Source organism: Diabrotica virgifera, chromosome 3 (assembly GCF_917563875.1).
Source record: "Diabrotica virgifera virgifera chromosome 3, PGI_DIABVI_V3a".
NCBI classification, from domain to species: domain Eukaryota; kingdom Metazoa; phylum Arthropoda; class Insecta; order Coleoptera; family Chrysomelidae; genus Diabrotica; species Diabrotica virgifera.
In genome coordinates, this window is record NC_065445.1 from 4759607 (window position 1) to 4786866 (window position 27260).

Here is a 27260-nt window from a genome sequence, read left to right on the forward strand (position 1 = left end):
AACCCTGACGATGGGTGAAATTTAAACAAGATATACCTCAAAGCATCATATGACTATACCACGGTGATAGGTGAACCTTTCTTTTTGTGAAGACAGAGAAATCAACTCAACCACCCACATGCTCGTGGTAGTCATATGATGCTTTGAGGTATAAGGTAAGACTTTTGGTCGGCATTTTAAGGACCCATTTATTTAAATATTATATTTTTTATTTATATTTTATTATATATAATAATTTAATTATATTATTATATTTTTCTTTTTCAAATCTTCTACCGTCGCTGGAAAAGATAATGATTGCACAATTCGACGACAAGTCACCATGAACACCACGATTTTTATGTGATTTTTGTCGGGGATCCCATAAACTAGGTTCTGTTTCAAACACTGTTAAAAATTCAATTATTTTCTCATTACTCCACTCCATTTTCGTAGAATAGTATGTACCTATTTCACAAAACAAATTACTCTGCTGCTCTGCAAGCTAGAACTTGTTGAAACAGTGCAAGTGTAGCAACAACAACGCGATAAGTAACGGAGTAACTCCTTTAAAGTGTCGAAAAAACCGCCACCCGATCTATCGCCTAACGTTTAACGGCATTAGTAATTTCAATAACAAAATAATGACTCTTTAATGTCAAATAACGCGTTAATTAACGCCATTAGACGTTAGTGTGGCCCCAGCTTAAGTGGAGGTTAGCGACTACACAGTCTCTGATACTTTTAAGCCATGAAATCTGGCGCCTACTGGGACCGTTTTCTTTTAATCTTTCCCTGGATGATCAGTTGCGCGATATGGAAAGAAACAAGGAAAATCAGATATAAGGAGCAGGTAGAGAAGGAAATGCACAAAAAAGGGAAATGACAGCAATAGGAGACGAAGAATGGGGGAAATTTAGAAATGATATGACAAATACAGCGAAACTAGTATGTGGGACCACAAGAAAGAATTGGAAAGAGAACGATAACCGAAGAGAACGATGATGGGCAGAGAAAAAAGGAACGAAAGAGAACGATTATATATAAACATACTGTGTGTGTAGAGGCACTATCTGAAATGTGTATAGGGAAAGGGCAAGAAATAACACCAGTTAAAAAAAATAATAGTATAATCAAATAAATTACGGTATAGGTAAACAGTAAATAATTCACACAAAATAACTTAAAAAACTTTCTTCAACAGCCTTTTCAAACCTTTCTTCTCCTTCTTTATCGGTTCGTTAGAAATAAGATTCGCGTAGGTAGATAAATTGTTCTCTTCGTTTCTACATTCAATTTCAGTTTGACTAGATTTGCTCTGTCCTTCTATTTCTACTTCTTTTGACAACTTACACCCATCTAATATTGAATTATCACTTTCGTCCAAGACGACAGGTACTTCTTCAATCATCGACCTACCTTCACCTTCTTCCGGCCATTTTTCCTTGTCCAGCTTTATGCTGCCCAAAGAAATAGACCTGCTGTGGTAAATTTTCTTCTTCTTTTTCTTCGGCTTCCGGTCTTCGTTCAACGAGGAGTACCGGACGATTTTAAGTACTTGATCGCTCGGCCGGCGTTTCTTTTCTTCCTTCTTCTTCATGTCATCCACAGACTTACGACGACCAGCCGAAGGCATTTCTTCACGGTCTCGCGAAACCTCCGTACGTTTTCCACAAAAAAAGTAAATACCGAGGCAAGACAAACCGAGAAAAAGAAGACAGTAAGCCACGGAGAAAAAGGTTCTACGTTCGGCTGCCATGTTTTCGATGGTAGAGGTCAGTTTGTCCAGGCGTTCTTCTAGTTGTTTGTTTAGTTCGTCCCTTTTTTGTGTTTCCTCGCGCATCTCTTCTACTTGTTTCTTGTACCGCTTGCTTAATTCTTCTAAATACTGGCTTGACAGAGACATGTTGCGCTCTAGTGCCTAAAACAAAGCATATCTTATATTATAATCTTCCAACATTATTATAATACAAATGGTCCGTGATAGTCGTGACGTCAAATCAATGTTGGCTACTCTGAAAAGGTTTCCAAACAAAGCAAAAATTCACACGTGGTGTCCGTTTTCGTTTTTATAATTGGAATAATTGCTTGTAGGATGTTTCCGTAATTGTAATCAATGCTCGTAGTATATTTCCCACCATATGTCCAAATAGGACTGGTTAAGAACCTAAAGAAACGCAGTAAGTACTATGTAGTGTGTAAATCCTTAATTGTGTGTAAGGACATTTATAAAATTTAAAGCAATATAGACCAGGAAGGATATGTTTTTAGATGGATGTGAGAGGTGGCATTCGGATTTTTGCGGATAAAGTTAGGTGATAACTTCGTTAATATTAATTGACTTATGCTCCTTCTCAAATATGCCCGGAACATTAATAAAAAAAATTAAAATATTTAAAAATTTCAAAAAATTTCGTTTTTTTTTTCTACTTTCTTGGCTTATAACTTTAAAACGATTCATTTTGGAACAACGTCGTATAGGAATAAAACAAAGATAATTAAATTTTTTATCAGAATATGATTGGTTAAAAATGTCTTAATGATGTTTTTTCATCACTTAGGTTACACTTGGAACCTTCCTAATTCGCTTAGAAAATTTTTGTAATGTGCTAAAACCGTCCACCAAATTTCATTAAAATTGACTTACTAGATTTTGCATAATAATTTTGCAATCTAAACTTTTTTAAAAAAATTAAAATTTTTTAAAATCTTGCACAACAAAAACTAGAACATACAAAGATTTGTCAATTTTTTTACATATAAATAAGCACTCCACCTATCTAATGCACTTTACAGAATTGAAATCGGATTATTTAAGCAGCCTCAGCAATGTTTTAAAGTTATAGACAATTTTTTGGCTTATAAACAAATTAGTGCTGTGTCCAGGAGGGGGTGCTACGGGCTTCTTTATTTAGATGGACTTACACAAGTTTTTTTTATGTATTTTGACCCGTACAACACGAATTTTTTGTGTAACAGTTGATCCGGATGTCGATAAGATTGTTATAAACAAAGAGGAATTACACAACATCGATTTTTCGCAAAATAAAACATTTTTTTTTATTTCTTGGGTAATTCTAAGCAAAAAATGTTCTTACAAGTTTTTTCGTAGAATGCATAGTTTTCGAGATAAACGTGGTGGAACATTCAAAAAATCGAAAAATTGCAATTTTTGAACGAGAATAACTTTTGATTAAAAATAAAATAGCAATTCTGCTGACAGCATTTGAAAGTTTAAGTCAAATTATACCGGTTTTAATTATTTGCATTGCTAAAAATTAATTTTTGAAGTTATACTTCTTTAGGCGCGTTCATTGAGGGTGAAATTTTATTAATCTGTGCGCATGTGCACACCGACAGTATGGCATTAGTCGTTATACGGGCTCTGATTGGGTGTTAAAATGATCTGCCAATAATTGTTCAATATGGAGGTTATCGGTAAACAAAAATATTGTATATATTAGTTTCTATTGTTGTGAGGACAGAAATAAAATCAAATTTATAATTATAGTGACTTTTTAAATAGTTTTGAAAAGCCGCAGGTACGTAATTCTAAATGTTTCAGTTGTATTCCAATAAAAAATTATCTTCATACCTATCTATTTGGAAAATGTAAAAAAAATAATGTAGTTACCTATTAGTAGGCAATGCTTTAATTTACATAATCTGATTACGAACAAACTTTCTACAAATCTTCATCTAATATATCGTTTTCTTACTCTATATTTTGTTGTATTTTAATTCGACAAAAATCAAACTAATAATTTGATTAAATTCATATAAATAAACAAAATGTCAAAAAGTTTATGGTGTAAACGTTTAGTTTGTGTATTGGAACCGTGCAAGTTCGGCAAAGCGACACCTATTTCTACGCTTTGCAACTTTATTCGCACTTTTAATTATATTGGCCAATTATATTAGTCCTGGTTACTGGATAATTGTTAAGGCCATAGTCCAAAAAAATAATAAGAAGAAAAAATAAGATTCAGGTTATGTTACTAAAACGTAAACAATTGTATGTAGTAAATGAAATTATTTATTAAAATGCAGTACTGCAAGCAAAATACAATTAATTAAATTTACCTTTATATAAGAATTGCATATCATATCAATATTGTGGAGCATAATTTTTCTTCTTCAATGACAGTAGATATGAAATGTACGTCAATTTGACAATTTCAATTGACAATATGAATTATTTAATAAAGTTGCAATATTTCTCCGCTATTCGCGCACGATCGTTTCTCAATTCCCTTCCAAGTACTTGCACATCGCGAATATTCCCACATGGCGTATACGCGAATGTATTGCAGTGGGAAATCGCTTCGACTTTCGTACGGCGCGATAGACGTGAAGTGGGTTCAAGCCCCAAGCAAGTTGTTACTTTTTTTATTTTTTTTTATAGATTTTATGATTGTAAGTATATTATTATATAATTTTTTTTTAGAAAATACGTATTTAATTAAAATTTTTGGCAACAATTATTGTTCAGAAATCATTTGTGGCATTTTTCAATGTGTTTGTGTGTGTTTTATTCTTTTATTTTTTTAATTTTTGGTATTGTTTTAATAAAAATTTTTGGAAAGTAGTAGAGAAACTGTTTTAAGTATATTGATTTCGTTGAAATCATATAATAGAAGTATAACTGCTTACGTGCGTACAAAGTACACACATTCTTTTTTTTTTATTATTAAACAAAGCTATTTGTTTATAAGCCAAAAAATTGTTTATAATTTTAAAACATTGCCGAGCTCCCTTAAATAATCCGATTTTAATTCTGTAAAGTGTATTAGATAGGTAGAGCACCTGTTTATATGTAAAAAATTAGCCAACTCCTAAATGGTCTACTTTTTGTTCAGAAAGATTTTAAAAAATTTGAACTTTTTTAAAAACATTTACATTGCAAATTTATTATGCAAAATCTATTCGGTGGATTTTAATGAAATTTGGGAGACCATTTAAGTAAGTTATAAGAATTTTCTAAGCGAATTACTAAGGTTCTAAGGGCCACCAAAGTGGTTAAGAAACATTGAATAACAACAGGCGTATTTTGCCCCCTTATTTTGTATTTATTGCTATATTGCAGAAAAGGTAATACCTTAAGACATTTTTGACCAGTCGTATATCTTACAAAATTAAATTATCTTTATTTTATTTCTCCACGACTTTGTTCCAAAACGAACCGTTTTAAAGTTATAAGCAAAGAAAGCAGAAAAAAAATCGATGTTTTTCGAAATTTTTAAATATTTTAATTTTTTTATTAATGTTCCGGGCATATTTGAGAAGGAGCATAAGTCAATTATTATTACTGAAGGTGTCACCTAACTTTATCTGCAAAAATTCGAATGCCACCTTTCACATCCAAAAATAGACGTTTTTTACAGATTAGTTCTGGTCTAATATGATTGATATGACTAACAAGGATTGTGATTTTAGAGAAAATGTGCAGATGATTGTTAAAACAAAATAAAATTAAAAATGATTACACAAATCACGTGGACAAGCGTCAAATTTTTGCTTTGTTTGGAAACCTTTTTGACGTTTTGACGTCACACTATCACGGTCCATTGTGATTACTCTACGTTATGCAACCAATAATACGTTTGATGTATAGTTGCTTGCATAACTAGGAATTCAATTCATTATTATAATAATGGAAATTTTTTCACGGAATTCGCTAGAGAACCTAATTCTAAGCAAAAACTGTTCTATAATTTTTTTTTGCAAACTCAATACTTTTTGAGATATTCGTGGTTGAAAATTCGCCATTTTCATTGGAACATAAAACCTTTTCGAACGGTTTTTTGCGAATACCTTAAAAACCATGCATCTAACTAAAAAAACTATTTTAAACATTTTTGTAGGTTATAAAAAAAAACAAAGAGACACTTGCCTTCTTAAATCTTCTAGTTATAATACAAAAAGAGATATCGTAGGTAAAAATACTTTGTTTTTTGGTACATTCTCAAATTGGTGTATTCAACTTGAAATAACAAAGAAACGGTCGATTTTAGGTGTATAATACTACTAATACCTTTTGTAGTGCTTGAAAAGACCATTAAAATGAGCTAATATTAAAGGTCCGTTACGTTAAAACTCCGAGATATGCTGCAAACAAAATTGATAACTAATGTATTGTAAGAAAAACTACAAGTAATTTTATCCCCCATCCACCAAAATGTAAATGCATCGTTTTCATTCTACAATACCTTTTATTATAGTGTTATTTCTATGTTCAAAAAGTTGGACGGTTTTAAAATAAATGGTTTTTGAAAAAAAAAGATCAAATTATACAGGGTGATTGATTAGTAGGGTAAAGCTCAATAGCTCCGCTATAGTAATAGATAGCAATAAAAGTTAATAACAAAAATTTTAGCCACCTTTGAGCTTCACATTACAAAATTAGTTAGAATGTTACAGGGTGTTCGATAACACAGTGACAGACCAAACTTATGTTTTTTTAAATGGAACACCCTATATTTTATTTTAAATTCGAAATCCTGTTAACTTCTCCATCACAAAAATATAAAGGTTTGTTATGTTATACAGGGTATTTACAAAGTTATAACCAATTTTATATGAAAATCGTAACAAGTTCAACTCCCTGTATAAATAAAAATAAGCAAAACAACAATGGTTTATTAATGCCATATTTTTTAACGTATTGTCAAAATTTTCAAGAATGGTCGATATTGCTAATTTTCTTTATATCAAATACAGGGCCAGTCAAAACGCAAGTACATTATTTTCTCAGTAATTTTAAATGGAACACCCTGTATTTTATATCACTATTGAAAAGTACCATTACCGTACTTTAATTTTTAGATAACATTCCCTATGTCTAAATTTATTAGTTTTCGAGATATTTTCATTTTTCAATGGACCAGTAGCGTGGCCACCCAAATCACCAGAATTTAATAAACTGGACTGATTTTTTTGGGGTTACGTTAATAATGAAGTTTATAAAATACCTCCAACAACAAGGGATGAGATGAAAAATAGTATACAAAGTGTATTTCGATGTGTTAATTTACAAATGCTCCGTAGAGTAACTAGCTCATTCAATGATCGTTTTTAGGCGTACATAAATGTGTTAATATTTTTGAACTAGGAGATAATTTTGAACACCTTATGTAATTAAATATTAAAAATATTTTATTAAAAGCAGTTTCTAATTTTTTCAAACATGTTTTTTTGCAAAATGTATTACTGATAAATTATGTTTCGTTCTTTATTTGTTACACTGTTACATTTACATACAAAAGTAGTGTTTAATTGTCTTCACAAAATATTGTATTTTGTGTTTGTTTGTTTTTTGTAAAATTTATTACAAATTTCTTTGTTTATTTGTTGCATTTACATAAAGATAGTTTTTAATTGTTTCAAAAATGTTGCATGTAGTGGTTGTGTTTTTGTTTGTAAAATGTATTACTAATAAATTATTTTTATTTCTTTATTTGCTACAGTGTTACATTGATTACCGGATTGATAATCGGTAATCTTCAATTGTCAATTCAGTCATGGCTTACTTAAAATTTAGGAAAATTTAAACACCTAAAATAATTTGCTTTGAAAAATTAAAATATCTCGAAAACTAATAAATTTGGGCATAGGTAATGTTATATAAAAATTAAAGTACGTTAATGTTACTTTTCAATAATGATATAAAATACAGGGTGTTCCATTTAACATTACTGAGAAAATAATGTACTTGCGTTTTGACTCACCCTGTATTTGATATAAAGAAAATTAGCAATATCAATAATTCTTAAAAATTTGGACAATAAATAAAAAAATATGGCATCAATAAACCATTGCTGTTGTGCTTATTTTTATTTATACAGGGAGTTGAACTTGTTACGATTTCCATACAAAATTGGTTATAACTTTGTAAATACCCTGTATAACATTACAAACCTTTATATTTTTGTGATGGAGAAGTTAACAGGATTTCGAATATAAAATAAAATATAGGGTGTTCCATTTAAAAAAACATAAGTTAGATCTGCCACTGTGTTATCGAACACCCCTGTAACATTCTGACTAATTTTGTAATGTGAAGCTCAAAGGTGGCTAAAATTTTTGTTATTAAATTGTATTGCTATCTATTACTATAGCGGAGCTATTGAGCTTTACCCTACTAATCAATCACCATGTAGAGCGCATTTTTAAATTTTCTTAAAAATCTTCCTTTTTCTCTATGTAACTTGAAAATGATAAGAGATACAGTAATGAAAAATAAAAAGGAAATTTTTTTATGAAAAAGCCCTACATTTTTGTGTAGTATCTTTTTTTCGTATCTCTTATCTTTTTCGAGTTACATGGAGGAAAAGGAAGATTTTTAAGAAAATTTAAAAATGCGCTCTATAATTTAATCTTATTTATTTCAAAAACCATTCATTTTAATCTATTCCAACTTTTTGAACATAGAAATAACACTATAATAAAAAGTATTGTAGAAGGAAAACGAAGTATTTAAGTTCTGATGGATGAGTGGTTAAATATAAATATACTTCTCATTTCTTCTTATAATACATTAGTCATCAACTTTTTTCCAGAATATCTCGCTTAGTTTGAATGTAATCGACATTTAGTATTGCTCATTTTAAAGGTCTTTTCAAGCACTACAAAAGTTATTAGTATCATTATACACCTAAAATCGACAGTTTCTCTGTTATTTCAAGTTGAATACACCGATTTGAGCATGCAGCAAAAAAACAAAATCTTCTTACCTACCATACCCCTCTTTGTATTTTAACTAGAAGATTTATGAAGGAACTAATCTCTTTGTTTTTTTATAACCTACAGAAATATTTTATATAGTTTTTTTGTTAGATGCATAGTTTTTAACCGAAAAGGTGTCATTTTTCGATGAAAATGGCCAATTTTCAATCACGAATAACTCAAAAAGTATTGAGTTTTCAAAAAATAATTATAGAACAATACGAAGCAAGCTTTCAATCCTAATAGCAAATAATTAATATTGAAAAATATCAAAAATTACTAAAAGATTTTTAAATTGAAAACTTACTGGTGCGATTTGATTGGATTAAGGAGAACAGTGCCTACGTTCCTTCTGATGAAGCTCCAATAAGAGCAGAAAATTGCAGTTAAAGGGACTGGCTGCACTCCTTATTCTAATTAAAAAGTAAGATTGTTTTTCCTTCGTATTGCAGCCGAATATATAAAAATGGTACACACATTTTTATTTTATTTTCTTATTACTCAGTAGAGTAACTATGGTGCATCTTTCAGTTCCTAACCGGCTGCAGACGGGGGATTTGAATTGCAAAGTTTAGAATTCCTTCCCTATCGTCTTTACTGCAGCATCCATATGACTTGCAAATTGTAGAAGTCTTGGAGGTGTATACATGGGGATGTACCAGTAAGTTTTCAATTTAAAAATCTTTTAGTAATTTTTGATATTTTTCAATATTAATTATTTGCTATTAGGATTGAAAGCTTGCTTCGTATTTTTACGGCCAGATGGCGCTAGCCACCCAATACCATCATTTTGGCTGCAATATTTGGAAAAACATTTCGATGCGATTTGATTGGATTAAGGAGAACAGTGCCTACGTTCCTTCTGATGAAGCTCCAATAAGAGCAGAAAATTGCAGTTAAAGGGACTGGCTGCACTCCTTATTCTAATTAAAAAGTAAGATTGTTTTTCCTTCGTATTGCAGCCGAATATATAAAAATGGTACACACATTTTTATTTTATTTTCTTACTACTCAGTAGAGTAACTATGGTGCATCTTTCAGTTCCTAACTGGCTGCAGACGGGGGATTTGAATTGCAAAGTTTAGAATTCCTTCCCTATCGTCTTTACTGCAGCATCCATATGACTTGCAAATTGTAGAAGTCTTGGAGGTGTATACATGGGGATGTACCAGTAAGTTTTCAATTTAAAAATCTTTTAGTAATTTTTGATATTTTTCAATATTAATTATTTGCTATTAGGATTGAAAGCTTGCTTCGTATTTTTACGGCCAGATGGCGCTAGCCACCCAATACCATCATTTTGGCTGCAATATTTGGAAAAACATTTCGATGCGATTTGATTGGATTAAGGAGAACAGTGCCTACGTTCCTTCTGATGAAGCTCCAATAAGAGCAGAAAATTGCAGTTAAAGGGACTGGCTGCACTCCTTATTCTAATTAAAAAGTAAGATTGTTTTTCCTTCGTATTGCAGCCGAATATATAAAAATGGTACACACATTTTTATTTTTTTTTTTTATTTTAATTATAGAACAGTTTTTGCTTAAAATTAGGTTCTCTAGCCTCTTCCGTGGCTATTTTAACCAAAATATTTTTCACCCCCGAGAAAGGCTGGAAACCACCCCCAAGATAAAAGCGCACATCAGCATAGGGTAGACTTTGTTTCTTGAGCTATTCCCTACTTACTATGAAAATATCAAGTGAATCGATGTAGTAGGATGGAATTCGGAGCCAAATACCCTCATTGACTGCGCTACAAGTAGTTAAAAAAAAATTACTTTTTAATATGTACTTACTTTAATCCTATTGAACAATCTCAAAAATATTGATTCCTTGGCCGCTTGCGGACTATTAGCAGAGGCACTGCTTGGTACAACAGTCGGACCTTCCGCAGTCAAATCCGATATAATATTATTCAACTGATCGTCTAAGACATCCGTCCCTTCGGTAGATACATCTCCCTCGCTAACAAAGGTACCTTCGGTGGTACTTTCTGGGAAAATAGCAGTTTCTGGTAATTCAGTGACTGTCTCCACAGATGCGACGCTTTCCGAAGGTGTTCCTTGAGTATCGGTTTTCGGAAGAGTTTCATTCACGGTAAGCGTCTTGGTGGGTTTGATCTGAGCTATCTCGTCCGTTGAAACATTAGTAATGGTGTTGTTCTGCAAGATGTCGCTAGACGTAACCGACTCCACTACTCTCACTTCTTGAATCTCTATGTTCATTTCGATCAGTTTCTCGTTGGAGATCTTCTTGGTGATGTTATTGAACTGTTGACTGACGTTAAGTACTCCATAATTCTCTAATATTGCTGCCTCATTGCACATCGCGCCTATGTAGGACTCAGGAAAGAACGCTTCGATGTTTTTGATCAGATAGTTCCTATCCGATTGGTTTTTGAAATCGTAGCCAAACTTTTTGCAGATACACGACGATACTAGAGTTTTGTATATCGAGTTGATACTAACAATTCGTCTTATTTCTTCAGCTTTGCAGCTCAACAACTCATAGATCTGCAATAAAAGGAAAATTTTATAGAACATAATATGGAAAATGAAATCAAATGCATAAAATAGTTCGTTATGTGTAATGACGGTATGTTATGTTAATGTATGTTAATACGGTATGAAAATTACGTATATGTGATTTAAGGGAGGTTAGAGTAAGTAAATGGAGAGAGCAGAAATTTGACAGGAAGGATATTTAAGAAAGGCTCAAGAAGTGCTGTAGAATCAATGGATGATGATTAATTATTATCCCTTTAGTTCTTGTACATAACGCCTCGTATCAACAGGATGAAACTCCATTGTGTACAGCCTTATGCGGGGGCCTGCAGGAGCGAATCACCCTTTCCCTAATAGTATAAGAGGCAGCGCTGAAAATTTTTTTTGAATTTACTAAAGCTAGTTATTTCACAGTTGATTACTGTGATTGTGTAGAGAAACATACTGCGGTCAGTCAAGCGAAACGTAGAACAGGTGGTACTGACAGCTTGTCAAAGTTGCTTACCTGCGGAAGTAATTAAATCCATTTACTAAGGCTGAAAATCAGTACACACATTCTAAATTGAATATAAACAAAAGTTATTATTGTCGGTCAGCTGTACAACGGGACAGAGCCGGTCGGTCGGCCCCAATGAATGTACAGGGTTATATACTATATTTTGACCCCCTCTAAACCGCTTTATTTACAGAATTAAAGAAATGACGTAATCGACTGAAATCCTAAAAAATGACATCCATCTGGGCGTGATGACGTAATCGACTATTTTTTTAAATGAGAATATTGGTCGTGTGGTAGCTCATTTGAAAGGTTATTTAATTCCCTATTCAGTAATATAAACATTAACATGATTGTTTATACAGGGTGTCCACAAAAAAATTTAATTAAATTAATTGTTTAATTAATAATTCAAAAAAAAATTGGACACCCTGTATAAATAATGATCTTAATGTTTATATTACTGCATAAATAATTGAATAATCTTTCAAATGAGCTAGCACACGACCCCTTTTCTCATTTAAAAAAATATGCGATTACGTCATCACGCCCAGATGGATGACGTCACTAGTACGATATATATGTCAAAAAATCATAATTAAAAATCAAATAACTTTTGTATTTTACATTTTTTTTTTTAATTCTGTAAATAAAGCAGTTTAGAGGGGGTCAAAATATAGTGAATGACCCTGTACATTCATCGCTCTGCCCCGTCATACAGCTGACCGACTATAATAACTTTTATTTATAATCAATTTAGAATGTGTGTACTGATTTTCAGCGTCAGTAAATGGATTTAATTACCTGCGCAGGTAAGCAACTTTGACAAGCTGTCAGTACCACCTGTTGACCGACCGCAGTATGTTTCTCTACACAATCACGGTAATCAACAGTGAAAAAACTAGCTTTAGTAAATTCAAAGAGATTTTTCGGCGCTCTAAATCATATAATAGAAGTATAACTTCTTAAGTGCGTAAAAAGTACACGCACATTCTTTTTTTTTGGAACGCGGGATCCAGGTCTATGTGTTTCGATAGCTTCTGGATTGCAAAAATTGAAATTAATTATTAATAAATAAATTAAATATGACTTTTTTGTGCAACATCTGTCAACACCAATCTTGGAGAAATTAAATTCTACAAATTATAATGAGAAATGAAGTGAAAAACAACAGGAATAACCTAAAACATTAATATTTTTATCAGAAATGTGAAGTTTCTTGTGCATATCGGTAACTGCCGGTCTTGGAGACGTGAAAATCTGAAAATTGTTTTCAAAAAGAAGATGCTTTAAAAAAAATCTAGAATTTCAATACTGAATACTTCTTACCTGTCCGTATAGTGTTTCGTTACACTTCTGACAACTAATAATATGCCTAGGGGAGCTACAAGTATTAATCAAAGTACTGGCGCTGGAACTATTAGTCTTCTGACTGTCATCGTTCGACTTTGTACCTAAAATTTGGGCTGCTCGTTTCACTACAGACATGACAGCGTCAGTGGCGGAACTGAACAAGTTCTTTTTGTCCGTTTGCGACGAATTCAGATCGTTTTCTTCATCGTCTTCATCTTCATCGTCGTCATCGGGTCTGTTGACGCTGGAGTCTTCCTTCTGCAGAACTAAAACAAATACGATGGTAAGTGGAGGCTCAAGTGTCACTTATCAATTGTCAGATGTCAATGATATGTAAATTGTCACCTGTCACGTTTGTGTCAATTGTCATAGATTTGTGACAAGTTAGGTTTGTCATTTGGTTCGCATAATTGTTTTTCCTTGCACATATTCAAGCGATTTATCATTTAATGTATGAGCGTCTTAAAGACAAAGTGGTGCAAGTCATGTTTTTGAAATGATGTAAGTCTTGCTTTATAATCTTGATAATACATACCTCTTAAAAGGAAAAGTGGTATAAATTTTTCACTGTATTACTGTAAAAACTTACACCAATTTTCCTGATGAAAAGAGAGGTCAAGATTATAAAGCAAAACATACATCATTTCAAAATATGACTTACACCACTTTGGCTTTAACACCCTCACATGTATAAAATGTTATTTACCTTCGAATACAGACGCTCCGTAAGCTCTGAAGAGTGAGATGGGACAATAATGTTCTGACCCATAGTGGGATTTGATCTCGACTTTAATGTATTTTCCAAACAGCTCGGTATCCAAGTCAAAGCTCTGTATATCTCTCTCGTCTTTTGCAGTAAATTTTCCTATTTGAGCCCAATCACGTGTTGGGAACCTAAAAAAATTAAACAAAGTTGCAAAGAATATAGCTGAATAAGATAGTAAAATTTGCCCTTGCACTTGGTTGGATTCTTATTTGGGATTGAGCGCTCGAAAATAAATATTTACAAACCCCTTTAGCTCCCTAGGTGGCCGCAGGGGTCTCCTATAGCAAAAAATGTGTTTTTTTTTCGAAAAAAAATTTCGATCCATTGCTTTAAAAGATCTGTAAAACTTCAAGAAACACTGTTTTTTTTTCAAGTTTTTGGAATCAAAATAATTGAGCTCAGGAAAAAATTTTTAAAAAAAATTTTAGTTCGTTGTATTTTTTTCTAAGTCAAATAATTATTTTTCGTTTATTTTTCCTTTCTTATGAACGACGGGTTAGATTTGCCATTTTCTCTCCGGAACATACTCAAAATTCGAAAAAACTTTTATTTGTGGTGAAAAAACTGCATGTCAATAAATAACAATTATTAATAACTTTTTTTTTTGTTATTTCTAATAGCAGAATCAGCTTTGCCACTCTCAATACTCAAAATAAGACAAACCCTCTTTTTTCATATTCTTCCCATATTTTTAGCATATAACTTCAACTGCATGTGAATGAAGAATGATTTTTCACCTATTTTTTCCGTTTTTTCCAATGCAGGGTCATGTTGGTCATTTTCAGATGGCAAACACGACAGATTTTATCTACATACTGAAGATTCGAAAAAACTGCATTTTTCAGTGATTTTTTTCGTATGTTAAGGACATAACTTCATTTAAATATTATTGTTTATTTATTACATTAATAAAATAAATTATATAATTTCATATTAAACTTTTTTTCAATTTTCTTAATAACATTTATATTTTATAATGGAATTTTATAAAATTACAAAATAGTAAAAATGTTCAAAATCACCTTACAATAAAAGTTTTAGTTTTCGTCACTATATTTGTTTATTGAAGTATTTAGCTTAAAATAAGTAGTCGGAAAATGGCCAACATAACCCTACTATTAGACAAAAAATGGAAAAAAAAATAGAAGAAAACTAGTTTTTTATTCACAGGCAGGTTCTAAAAACATGGGAAAAATATCAAAAAAGAGTGTCTCAGATTTTGAACACATTATGTATTCTGGTGTGAAAATGACAAATCTGATCCCACTATTAGAAATACAAAAAAAAATGATAAAAAATAGTTATTTATTGACATGCAGTTGAATTTATGTGCTAAAACCATGGGAGAAAATGACAAATCTAACCCCGCCATTCAAAAGAACGGAAAATACACAAAAAATAACTATTTAGAAACTTATCAAAAATTACCTACATAACCTAAACATTTTTTGAAAATTTGAAATATTTTTCCTGAGCTTAATTTTGATTAAAATATTTGAAAAAAATCAAACAAAGTTTGTTATTGTTGCTTGAGCAAAGGATCGCTCAGGGAAATTTTTTTCGAAAAACACATTTTTTGCGATAGAACACTTCTGGAGCCAACAATGAAACTAAAAATTTGGCTAAAGGTGGTTTTAAATGTACTTTTCAAGGTCCATATCCCAAATAAGAATCCAGCCGAGTGCAGATTTTACCAATAGCCTTTATAGAAAATCAACTATGTGATGTATCACTCAAGTTAAATATAACGTAAAGTTATCCTGTAGTTAAGTTATAATCGTCGAATTGGTGTGATGTATCATATTCAACTTAACTACTTGCGTTACTTCTTGAGTTGTCAGATGTATCAACTGTCATTTTATAACGCGACGTTATATGCTCTGAGTTTCGCTGGTATCACTAACTAGCGGATTACTAATGCAACTTTCGCCGGAAATTTTTAAATTTATTATTTAATTTTTATCGCGTAATATTTACAACGCAAAAGAGTAATTAAAGTAATCGGTTTTTTAAAGATTTTGCCAATCATTTTGACGTTCTATTGATGAAATATTAGTTTTTTACTTCGGATACTTTCACAATTATCGTATAGATGGCGCTTAGATGAAAAGATTAATTTATAATTACCTACATATTACGAAATATTAAAAAACTTAAATCCAGTATTTGAAACGTAACTATATTTAAGGTAAAAATATATACCACAGCTTTGGCCAACTAATATTTTTTCCTATTAATGTTTTTTTCAATGTTTTAAATTAATCACTTTGACATTAATGTCAAATTTCCAGCCGAAGTTCACCGATTTGTCACTACTGGCGCTCACGAACTTTTAAATATCCCCTCTACCTACGAGCTCACAGCGTATACGTGAAGTTACGAGATAACTTTGTAAGGATTTGTAAGGTTAGGTTCATCTTTTGACTTGTTTTTAGAAATGAAGTGAATAAATAACAACTAAAAACACGTAGGTACTAATAGAATTAAAACAATAATTAAAAATATAAAAATAGAACTAATTTAAAAATAGAACAGACCTAAAATAACAATTAAAAACGCGTAGGTAAAAATAAAATTAAAACAATGCCTAATTAAAAATAAAAAATAGAACTACATAATTTAAACATAGAACGATACTGTACACTTTTAAAAATGGAAAAATTATACAAAAGGCAAATTGAGAGATACCGGAATAAATGTGTTTTTAAATTTATAAACATCCAGGGATTTTACTGGTCTATGCTTCTTTTCATGAGCATTTTTCAGTGTGTCACAAATGATAGAAAAAAAGGTAAGTCCGTGATAATATACATTTTAGTGACATGACATTTTAGTTAAATCTGATAGTTGTCAAATTTTATTTGCAATTTGGAAATCAATTGTGTTGATTGCATTTACAAAATGGTATTTTCTTTGATTTGTATAGTCTTTTAAATTGTTCAGATTATATTCGTAGATATATTATATAATTCGCAAATTATTTTATTTCGATTATAGCGCCATCTATTGACTACTAGAATAAATGTTATAAATGGCACCGACGAAATGTAATCACCGACGTGCGTTTTTTTTTCTGTCACATACAATTTAATGCGTTAGAAAGAAATCTAAAAACTGTGACGCACTGAAAGATACTCATGAGAAAAAGCATACCAAACCTATTTTTATTTTTATGGTGGTATACCTTCCCATCGTTGTTCGTATCATTCTCTCTCTCGTTCCAACTTGTACTATTTCTACATTAGGTTCTCTTTGTTAGACAGATCAATCATTATTTCCCTTTTTTTAACTTCTGGGAAATAATTCATCTCATAACGGTGAGCGATACTTTACACGGAACGTACGTTAAATGTTATTGAGACAGTTAAGGTCGATTCGCATTTTACGTAACGTCAATGTCCCGTCACGGCCGGCAACGTCCCGTCAAAATATTCTCTAGTGTATTTTAAGCTAGTACGTTCCGTGACGGTACCGACATTTGAGAACAACGTGGTTTAAACTACACTCCAGAATATTTTGGCGGGACGTTCCGTAAAATGCGAATTAACCTTCATCTGTCAGATTTATCTTAGCTCAACGCAAAATGTTATAAATAACTTTGGTGATACATATACAAAGACCAAAAAATAAATGGATTACAAAAAATATCTTTACCTTTCACTGACTGACACAGTAAACTCTTTGGGCGACGAAGAAAACAATTCGTAGTTGGCAAGATCGATCTTTTTGGCTTGAATAGCTTCGCACAGTTCTACAACGAACCATATACGACTAGTGCAAGGATTCAGCTTGTATTCGTCGCTAGATGGCGACAAAATCGCTCCGGGACTGTTCGCCTCAGGATTTGCCGCCACCACTTTCGCTCCACAGTCCAACGAGGCGTAGTTTTTCCAGCGGAGCTTCGCATTCTGAGTTTTACCTAAAAAAAAAAGAATACTTGAATAAAAATAACAAAAATTATTATTTGTTTCTCCCGTCAATCGAAACTGGTTGTGACTATAAACCGGAATTTTGCATATCCGGCATATTTTGCATAAATTTCATATTTTTTCAAAAAGTTGCATACATCTGCATATTTTTATATAAAAAATTGTATAATCCCAACATTTTCTTATTGTTTCGACCTTTGAACCATTTCGGGTGTACCTGCTGTTGTAATATAGGGTTTTAGGGAAACTGATAAACAATGTGGTACGGATTTTTTCGAAGTCCAAAACGGGCGGAAGTGTTAGTGAAGCTTTTAGGAATAAGTAGCGATATAAATATCCGATATTTACATCAGTGTCATTTATCACATTTAAGGTACCTAACATGGGTTCCGCCTTTACAACCTGACCTGCAAAATCTTGCTGTAGTTAAGTGGTCAATATTTGGCCAATGTTCGTACCCACATAACCTTTTATCTTCAGCTGGTTGTGCAGCTCGATCATTTTGTGGCCTGATTTATGTTTCGTATTGGAGGTTCTTCTTCCTGTTCGACCTATTCTTCCACTTCTTGATCTGGTATTTTTCTTTTAGGTGACGCTAGTAAACTCTCGCCAACTTACATTCTAAATGTAAGAAGATCTCGTATTTTCGATTTCGGCATATTATTTGCCCTACAATCTATAAAATTCCTATGAGTTCCTAGTCGCAGATACTCCACCCATATTATTATTGTAAGTTTTTATGGGAGCTGCAGTTACACCGGAAGTACCAGCAACCTCAATGTCATTTTGGGAAGATGTGTTTTTGTTGTGAATTAGGGAATTCTCACGAGTATCTTCTCCTTCTTGGTCAAACTCCGAAAAATGGCTGTCTCAGAGGTTTTTGCTAAGGCTATTTGGCTCCTTATTCCACATCGTATCAGAATCTGAGTCATCACTAAAGCCTTCTAGTTCTAAATCTTCATTAATAGTGTTCAGTACCTCCTCGATATCTTCTGGTTTGTTAAAGTCAAAATCTGCAAACGGAGAGAACGACAATAACGATCCCCCAACTCACACAATTGTGTTGGTAGTGATGTAATTGGATATTGGGAAATTATTAATATCATTTTTGAAAATATCTATGTGTACCTGCTTTAAATAAACATATGTTAGTAATCTACAGGCATTTATCAAATGCCTGTAGATTATCAAAAAATATCATAAATCTATTTACATTTCTTACCGAATTGACGACCCCCCTTAGTTGCAAGACTTGCAAGACAAGTTGTGACTTTCGACAAAAAAAATAAATTCAACAATCGCGTTAGGTAGCGCAAAGTACAACACTGAACCTACACAACCATCGTCGTTCGTACTGAACGCTAGATTTTACTATTTAGCAGTTTTACATCAGTTCAAAACAAACCCACACAATTGTGTGGGTACGTGCTGAAAGGGTTATGGTTTTAGCGCCAAACAGTGTAAACGTGTGTATTGAGGCAAATTTTAAATGTGTTTGGCTTTTTTCCGATTTCTTCTAAGAAAATTTTTTTAATCAGCAAGCAGTGCCCCTGCGCCTGATATAATATGACATTCGAAAGTCAAAAATAGCCCTTTTTACTCTATATTTGAAGAGCTATATCTCTGAGCCCAGTAGACTGATTTTAACGCACGATGTCTCATTTTTTTCGATGACTTTTTGATGAAATAATTACAAAATCCACAAAATAAGTTTTATTTTATAGGCTAAGAATAACGAAAAGGTAACTTACAAAATTTTATGATTTTCAACTAATTGTCAAAATTTAACTAAGCGAGTAGACAAATATAGAAACCGGTAAATGAAAGGGTTTATAAATACCTTTCAAACAAGCATTTATAAACAGCTAATATATTCGAAAGATACAGATGTATTTGATACGCCAAATTGAAGTTAAAATTAAAACTGCCATAACTTTGGTTCTCGACCACCTAAAGGATTACTTAAATATTTAAAATTTAGGTTTTGTTATCTATTTTAATATTTCGTTAAATTCTAATATTTCAGAATAATCAAACAAATGGTAGAAATCATTAAGGACAACGGCTTACTTATGAAGCAAAAAGCTGTCACTTTTTTGTCGGTCAAAAAAAATAGTTAAGGCTCGGGCCAAGAAATCAATAAGTAGAAATTGTTGTATACGTATAGAACTACCTTCACCTAAATTTTTATGCAATTTCAGATTGTCAGGAAAAAGTATTATCAGTTACAAAAGTATTACAAATAATAAAAAAATGTGATTTTCGAAAAATTTGCTATTTTGAAACAGCACCTTCGAGTCTACTAAATGTATCTTCTTACTTATTTTATTTAATTTACAAATGCTTGTTTGAAAGGTTATTAAAAAACCTTTCATTTGCTGGTTTCTACATTTTGTCCCTCGTTTCGTTAAATTTTGACGATCTTGGTTGAAAATCAAAAAATTTCCTTTTCGTTCTTTTTCCTACAAAATAAAACATATCTTATGCGGTTTTGCAGATTATTCCATCACAAAGTCGACATTATAACAATAAAAATGGGACCTTGTGCGCTAAAATTAGTCCACTAGAATCAGAGATATAATTCTTCAAATAAAGGGAAAAAGTCTTCAAATAAAGGGCATATTTCAAGCTCAGGGTCACCTAGAGGGCTAAAAATGGCTATAGGCTACTTTTTAAAACAAGATAATACCCCTCCCTCCTTCCATCCGTCACGGGAATCCATAAACGCTAATTTTGTTCAATTCGAAGCTTACCCTACAATCGTACATCGTAAAACCTTATTCGTTGTATAACTTTTTAATTCTTACGATAGCGATAATGCGACTGCGAATCAATGTTTGTGTTTCGCGGCCTTGATTGTCTAATTTAAAAGTTAAATATCATTAAGCGACGTTTTGCCGCTAATGAGTCCCGATTTTCGTTAGTTAAATAATGCAGATGGTGTTGGTTTAAATAAAAAAAGTCTGTTATTGGTAATTGTTTAGTAATTATTAGGTCAAGAAGTGGCGTTGAATGAATATATATTTTTCAGACTTTGTCTAATAGTTTATTATTGTTGTCAACTAATCGACCAAATCGTGTATTATTGTAGTAGTTAATCGATTAAAAACTTTGTTATAAAGCATAGTTTCAGAAAAATTATGTATTTAATATTATAAAGTGTTATATTTAGTCTGTTGCTTTTTCTCTTATTATTATGCGACTGCTTCCTTTTTTTCTAGTGCTTGAAGAACTTCTTCTTCTTCTTTTATATAGGCAGTACTGCCTGTTTTTCTTCAACGGTGCCTTTCATTCTGCCCCTAAGTTGTCATTCCATCTTTTTCTTGGGCGTCCTATACTTCTTCTGCCTAACGGTGACTACTTGTCCCTGGCTATTCTTACTATCCTTGATTCAGACATCCTGCTTATGCGCTCATTCCACTCTTCTTTTCTGTTCTTTACCCAGGTATTTATATTGTCTACCCCACATATGCGTCTGATTCCCTCACTTCTTACCCTATCCTGTAGTCCTTTTCCAGCAATCCTTCTTAAGATCTTCATTTCGTTGGTTTCCAGATGTCTTCGTATTTTGCTTGTATCTGGTCTTGTTTCGGCCGTATAAGTCATAACTGGCCTAATAACTGACTTATATATTCGGGCCTTTGTTTTCAATCTTCGGTGTTTGTTTTTCCAAATTGTGTCGTTTAGGCATCCGGTCGTTCTACTGGCTTTAATTATTTGGTCTTTTACCTCTTCTTCGATATTGTTGTCGGCTGATAGATTAATTCCCAGATATTATTTGAAAGTCATTACTTGTTGTATAATTTGATTGTCTAACTCCAATTTGCATCTTATTAATTCTTTGGCAATTACTAAGCTTTTTGTTTTTCGGCCTAATATTTTCATATTCATTTCTTTTGCGTTAATGTTGAACTCGTGCAATAATCTTTGTAGGTCGTCTTCGCACTCTGCTACTAACACGGTGTCTTCAGCGTAACAGCGTATTTTTATCTCTCTACTGCCCATTTTGTATCTTCCTTTTTTTCTTTTTTTTTTGAAAAAAAAAGAACTTCTTCGTCTGGTATTTAGTGATCTGATGACCATGGCGTTTATTGTCAATTCATTTGGTTTTTTGACAAGTTTTTCATCTATTAAACTATCAAAATACTTTTTCCATATTTTTTGACATTCTTTTCATGAATTAGAATCTTACTATTTTCATCTCAAATACATCTAATGAATCTTGATTATTTTTTGTAAAAGAGTGATATGTTTTATAAACACTTATGACAAATGAATGAATTGAAAAGAAAAGTATTTTAAACGTATGTAAAGCATTTAATTCCTAACTGACCGCTTTCGACTTAAAAAGCCATCTTCAGAAATACATATGTAGGGCCAATTTGTAAAAATTATCACTGAGAAAGAAGAATCCCATTGTTCAGAAAGTTGAACAAATTTGTTTTCATAATTTAAGAGACTCAACAAAAAACACCTTAAAAGCTTTGGTTCATCCATTTGGATAAAGTTGAGGCAAGACAAAGTTTACTAAACTGCCAAACTCTCTGGTCGACAAGGCTCAAAAACAGCTGGACTCCATAGTCAAGTGATGTAACAAATGGAGTGTAACTCTAAACCCAACAAAAACACAATAATTAATATTGTTCAGACATCCACAATGGAGAAAGACTCGAATTCAGATCGCCAGTATCCTATTTGGATGTTGAATTTTCAAAGAGACTCAGCTGAGAGCTGGGAGATAATCCTTGACACCTTACTTAGATTCTACAGAGCCACAACAGATAGTCTAAGATACGGTATAAGGTCGATTTGCACCGATCTGTTTAATGGATAAAAATTATTGAACATGAATATTAAAAAATGACATTTTTTTATAAATTAAAAAAAATCGACCCGAGCAGATATTATTTCAGATTTTTAGGTAATTCTAAACAAAAAAGGTCTTTTGTAATAATTTTTCTCAAAAATTGATCGTTTTCTAGTTATAGATAAACAATTTAAAACTAAAAAAAGAAAGAAAGATGACGATTTTCAAGGCTTAAAAACATAAGTATAAAATATCATTTTACGAAGTACCTAAATTCAAGTTCAAACCTTATTCTATCTGTTCTTAATAAGTCTGTTGGGCTTATTTCATTCTGCAACATTGTTTTTTAGTTGTTAATGCCCGTCTCCCCATAAGAAACCTTCCTCATTAACAATTAAAAAATATGTTTTAGAATAAAACACGGCTAAAATACTTATCGAGACCTGATAGAAAAAGGTTTGAACTTGAATTTATGTACTTGATGACTACAAAAGTGATATTTTTTTACTTGTGTTTTTGTGCCTTGAAAATTGTCATCTTTCGTTCTTTTTTCAGTTTTAAATTGTTTATAACTCGAAAACGATTAACTTTAGAGAAAATTTACAAAAGACCTTTTTTGTTTAGAATGATCCAAAAAATCTGAAATAATCTCTACCCGGGTAGAATTTTTTTTAAATTCATAAAAAAAATGTAATTTTTTGATTAATTAATTACACAGCCCAACAAAAAAAATTTTTGTCTTGCTGCCGAAAAAAAATCAACTGATTTTAGTTAATTCATCTGTGCTGATTCCAAAAATACAAACCTTTTATTTGTATCAGCTCTAGTTTTCGAGATATAACATACTTATCAAATAGTTAAATAGTCTTACATTTCTGTATATTCCACCACTACAATTGCAATATGTTTATAAACAAAATTAACAAATTCTAAGGCAAATGGGCAAATGAACAAAAGGGCCTATTTTGGTGTTCATGTAGGAGATCAAGATAAATCCTGAGCTTCACATGTAGTGTGCAAAACTTGTATTGAAAACTTGCGACAGTGGACGAAAGGACAACGAAAATGTTTAAATTTAGTTTTCCACTGGTATGGAGGGAACCAAAATATCATTTTGACGATTTCTATTTCTGTCTTGTGAATATAAAGGGCATTAATCCCAACAATCGACATACGTGAACATATCCTAACCTGGATTCAGCAATAAGACCAATTCCACATCAGCTTGAGCAGATACCCATTCCAATATTTAGCAGTCTACCTATGTTACCAGAGGATAATGCCGAAACGTTATTTGACGAACTGCAGACTAATAGATTTGAGGAAGACGACAGTGATTTTGAAGGGGATTCAACACGTCCTGAGTGCTTTACTCAGGAAGAGCTAAGCGATATTATCAGATTTGAACCTTCCAAAGGATTCTTCCGAGTTGCTTACCTCCAGACTAAAAGAAAAGAATGTTCTTCACCCAGACACCAAAATTACATACTACCGTAATAGAGATAAAAGATATTTTGCCTTTTTTTCTCAGCAAGATGATATAGTTTTTTAAAGGACTGTTAGAAATAATGGGTGTATCGGAGTATACACCAGATCACTGGCGTCTTTTTATCGACAGTTCCAAACGAAGTTTAAGGTGTGTCCTTCTACATAATGGCAACAAATATGGAAGTATACCAATTGGGCATTAGAGTGGAATAAATGCTCAACAATTTTAACACACACGGTTGTCATATGAGTATTAAAATTCTTTACCTCCACAGCCACTTAGACCGTTTGCCAGAAAATCTTCACCAAGATATCAAAACGATGGAAGAGGAGTATCAGGGAGACGGGGCTATCACATGATGGCGGATTACTGCTGGAGTCTTCAAAGGGACCGTCCTTTTAAAGTATTTGCAAGAAAATCATATAAAAGGAAGTTTTTAGGTGACACCGAATAACACATTGTTGTTGCGACGCTGCCGGTTAGGTTAGATGAAAAGTTAAGTTTTTTTTGGCAGATATGTGTGATGATTTTTGTAAGTACATTACTGTACAATAAATATTTTACTTTTTATTCGTATTTGGTTTATTTCATGGGTAGCAGCACTACATATGTAGGTGGTGCTGCGTTAAATTACCCTATATGTTAGAAATGTGATCTGTTGTCGTATTTTCTGAAAACGATCTGATGGAACAAATCTAGTGGCATTTTTGGATTCAGCAGACCCAAATTACCTAGAAACAGTAAAAAAATTTCCGGCAGCAAACTGTGTGTTTACCAGTGTTATAGTTAGAACAAGATTAGATCGGGCAACCCTTGTTTTCTGTAATTGTTAAAATACTAAATTACATATCCAATAATTTTTATCCATTAACCTTCGGATGACCAAGCGGGGGAAATTGTGACCCCAGCGTATGTTTTTCTTTAATAAATTCAAAAGTATTTTTAATTTTTAACTCATTATTTTTTTATTTGACTTTAATATCATTCTAGATATCCTCATATTTTGAAATAAAAAAATTCCCTATATTTTACGAATAAAAAATATATTCTGAAGTTGATGTTTAGTAAAATAGCGTCTATTATGTGTAATTTAAAGTAATTTTACGCTAATGACGTCGACTTTGCAAAGTAACAAGACACTTATTCACATACACACTACACATGACACTAATACTCATGTTGTGACTGGCTGAATGACATAAAGTCCACGCCATAAAAAAAAATTAAAAAATAAAAAAAAGAATGTGTGTGTACTTTGTACGCACGTAAGAAGATATTCCTCTATTATATAATAGGTAATTTAAACGAAGTCACTTTCAAAAAATTTGTATTAAAACAACCAAAAATAAAAAAAAATATGAATCGCCCAGGAATTGAACCCGCAACCTTCCAATCTCAGTGCTAACGCATTTCCCACTACTCCAGCGAGGCCCTAGAAATAGACATGTAAGTTTCGGATATAATTACACAACCCGGCGACATATAGTGTAAAAATGTTATGCTTACATAATATTTTATTATTTTACTACAGGGAAACACAAATCCAAAAACACAAGAATTATAATAAATAATACATTTCCTAAAACCACTAATATATTCTTTTAATGACTTATTTGCACGGTTACAGATACATACATACCTATCTTGAAAGATTAGCAATGAACTACATACTGTCAGAACTACATACTGTCAGTGTGCGCAGGCGCGCGGATCATGTACAATTTTACCCTCAATCGATTCGCCGCTAAAGAAGAATATCTTCAAAAATTAATTTGTTTGTTAATTGTCATTTTTGACATTTTTTACCTGGGGTCATTTCCCCCCTCCCCTTGGTCATCCGTGTAACAAAAAAAGGTTGGTCATCGGAAGGTTAAACAGATCGGTGCAAATCGACCTTATATCGGATCCTCTACTAAGAGCAACAGAATAAATTACATATAAATCGCTAATTTTTTTAGTCATTACAGTAATGTTGATTTATGTCGGTCTATTATTTTCTGTGTTACAGCTTTCGTTATCAATAATAACTTTAAAAATATGAATATTGCTATTCTTTTTATGTTTGTCTATTTACAACAAAACGCAAAATATTAGTGTTAGAAAAACACGCAAAAGCAATAAATGTCACGTACTGCTGGTAATATCTACATTTTTTCGACGATCACTTATCAAGGTGGAACTATTTTTAAATCTTTAACAATTTTATGGCTGTTACAACAAATAGACTGGTAGACTAAAGCAGTGATTTATTTATTAGCATTATTATTTGTCGTTTAAACATTGAAAATGCGATTAGTGTATTGTATACATACCTACATTAATATGACCAGATGTGGGTTCTACCTTTGCGAAATATTAATTACATAATATAATTCAAATTATTTTAACGTTGTTTGGTGGCCGTTTTTGAATTTTTTGAACAAAAAAGCAATCGTGATTCAACACTGATGATCAAAATTTGACTGTATGTATATCACGCCATTTGACGCGATGGCATGACCGTGAATGTCCAGTTTTTAGAATTAAATATTGCCTTCATACGCATGGTTACCTGAGTCATACCTGTAATATACCAATACTCGAAGACTACTCAAACTGAATGAAGAACTAAATGTATGTATAGATATGCGCGCCGTGTGTACGCCATGCGATCTGGGCGCCGACAGACGTTGGATCGTGTGCGCACCGTTTGTGTGTCACTTGAAAACACGTACTAACGAGTACTAATCTAACGAACCCACCACGAACGCGTACCGCACATACGGCGCGAAGTGTTCGGCGTGTTATATCTATACGTACCTTAACAGTCACTCTTAGTGAGAATATGGCGCAGAATAACTGACAAGACTTTTAGTAGAAACCTAGAAACACTATCATATTATTAAATGTATAATTTTAATAATGTGATTGTGTTTCTAAGTTTCTACTAAAAGACTGTCAGTTCTATTGGGATCGTGCAAGATCGGAAAAGCGACACCTGGTTTCATAGCTCGGCAACTTTTTTCGCACTTTTAATTATATTTGCCAATCATATTGGTCCTGGTTACCGGACAATTGTCAAGGCCATAATCCAAAAAAATTATAAGAAGAAAAAGTAATATTTAGGTTATGTTATTAAAAGGTAAACAATTGAATGTAGTAAATAAAATTAATTATTAAAATACAGTACTGCAAGCAAAATACAATTAATTAAATATACTTATATAATAATTGCA

General features: G+C 32.2%; 2 protein-coding genes across 2 annotated transcripts in view; both read right to left on the minus strand.

The window, feature by feature from the left end:
- Positions 1-27260, minus strand: part of LOC114326594 (uncharacterized) — a 363687-nt gene that overhangs the window by 192413 nt on the left and 144014 nt on the right. The gene's annotated exons all lie outside the window — the stretch shown is intronic.
- The window catches only part of LOC114326598 (SUN domain-containing ossification factor), a 42450-nt gene continuing 16281 nt past the window's right edge, over positions 1092-27260 (minus strand). The window contains exons 4-8 of the mRNA XM_028275012.2: positions 17475-17739; positions 13761-13948; positions 13031-13320; positions 10498-11214; positions 1092-1900 (exon numbers count right to left, since the gene is read on the minus strand). Coding sequence (XP_028130813.2) covers positions 1163-1900; positions 10498-11214; positions 13031-13320; positions 13761-13948; positions 17475-17739 — 2198 coding nt within the window. The 3' untranslated portion in view covers positions 1092-1162. The remainder of the gene's footprint in view (positions 1901-10497; positions 11215-13030; positions 13321-13760; positions 13949-17474; positions 17740-27260) is intronic.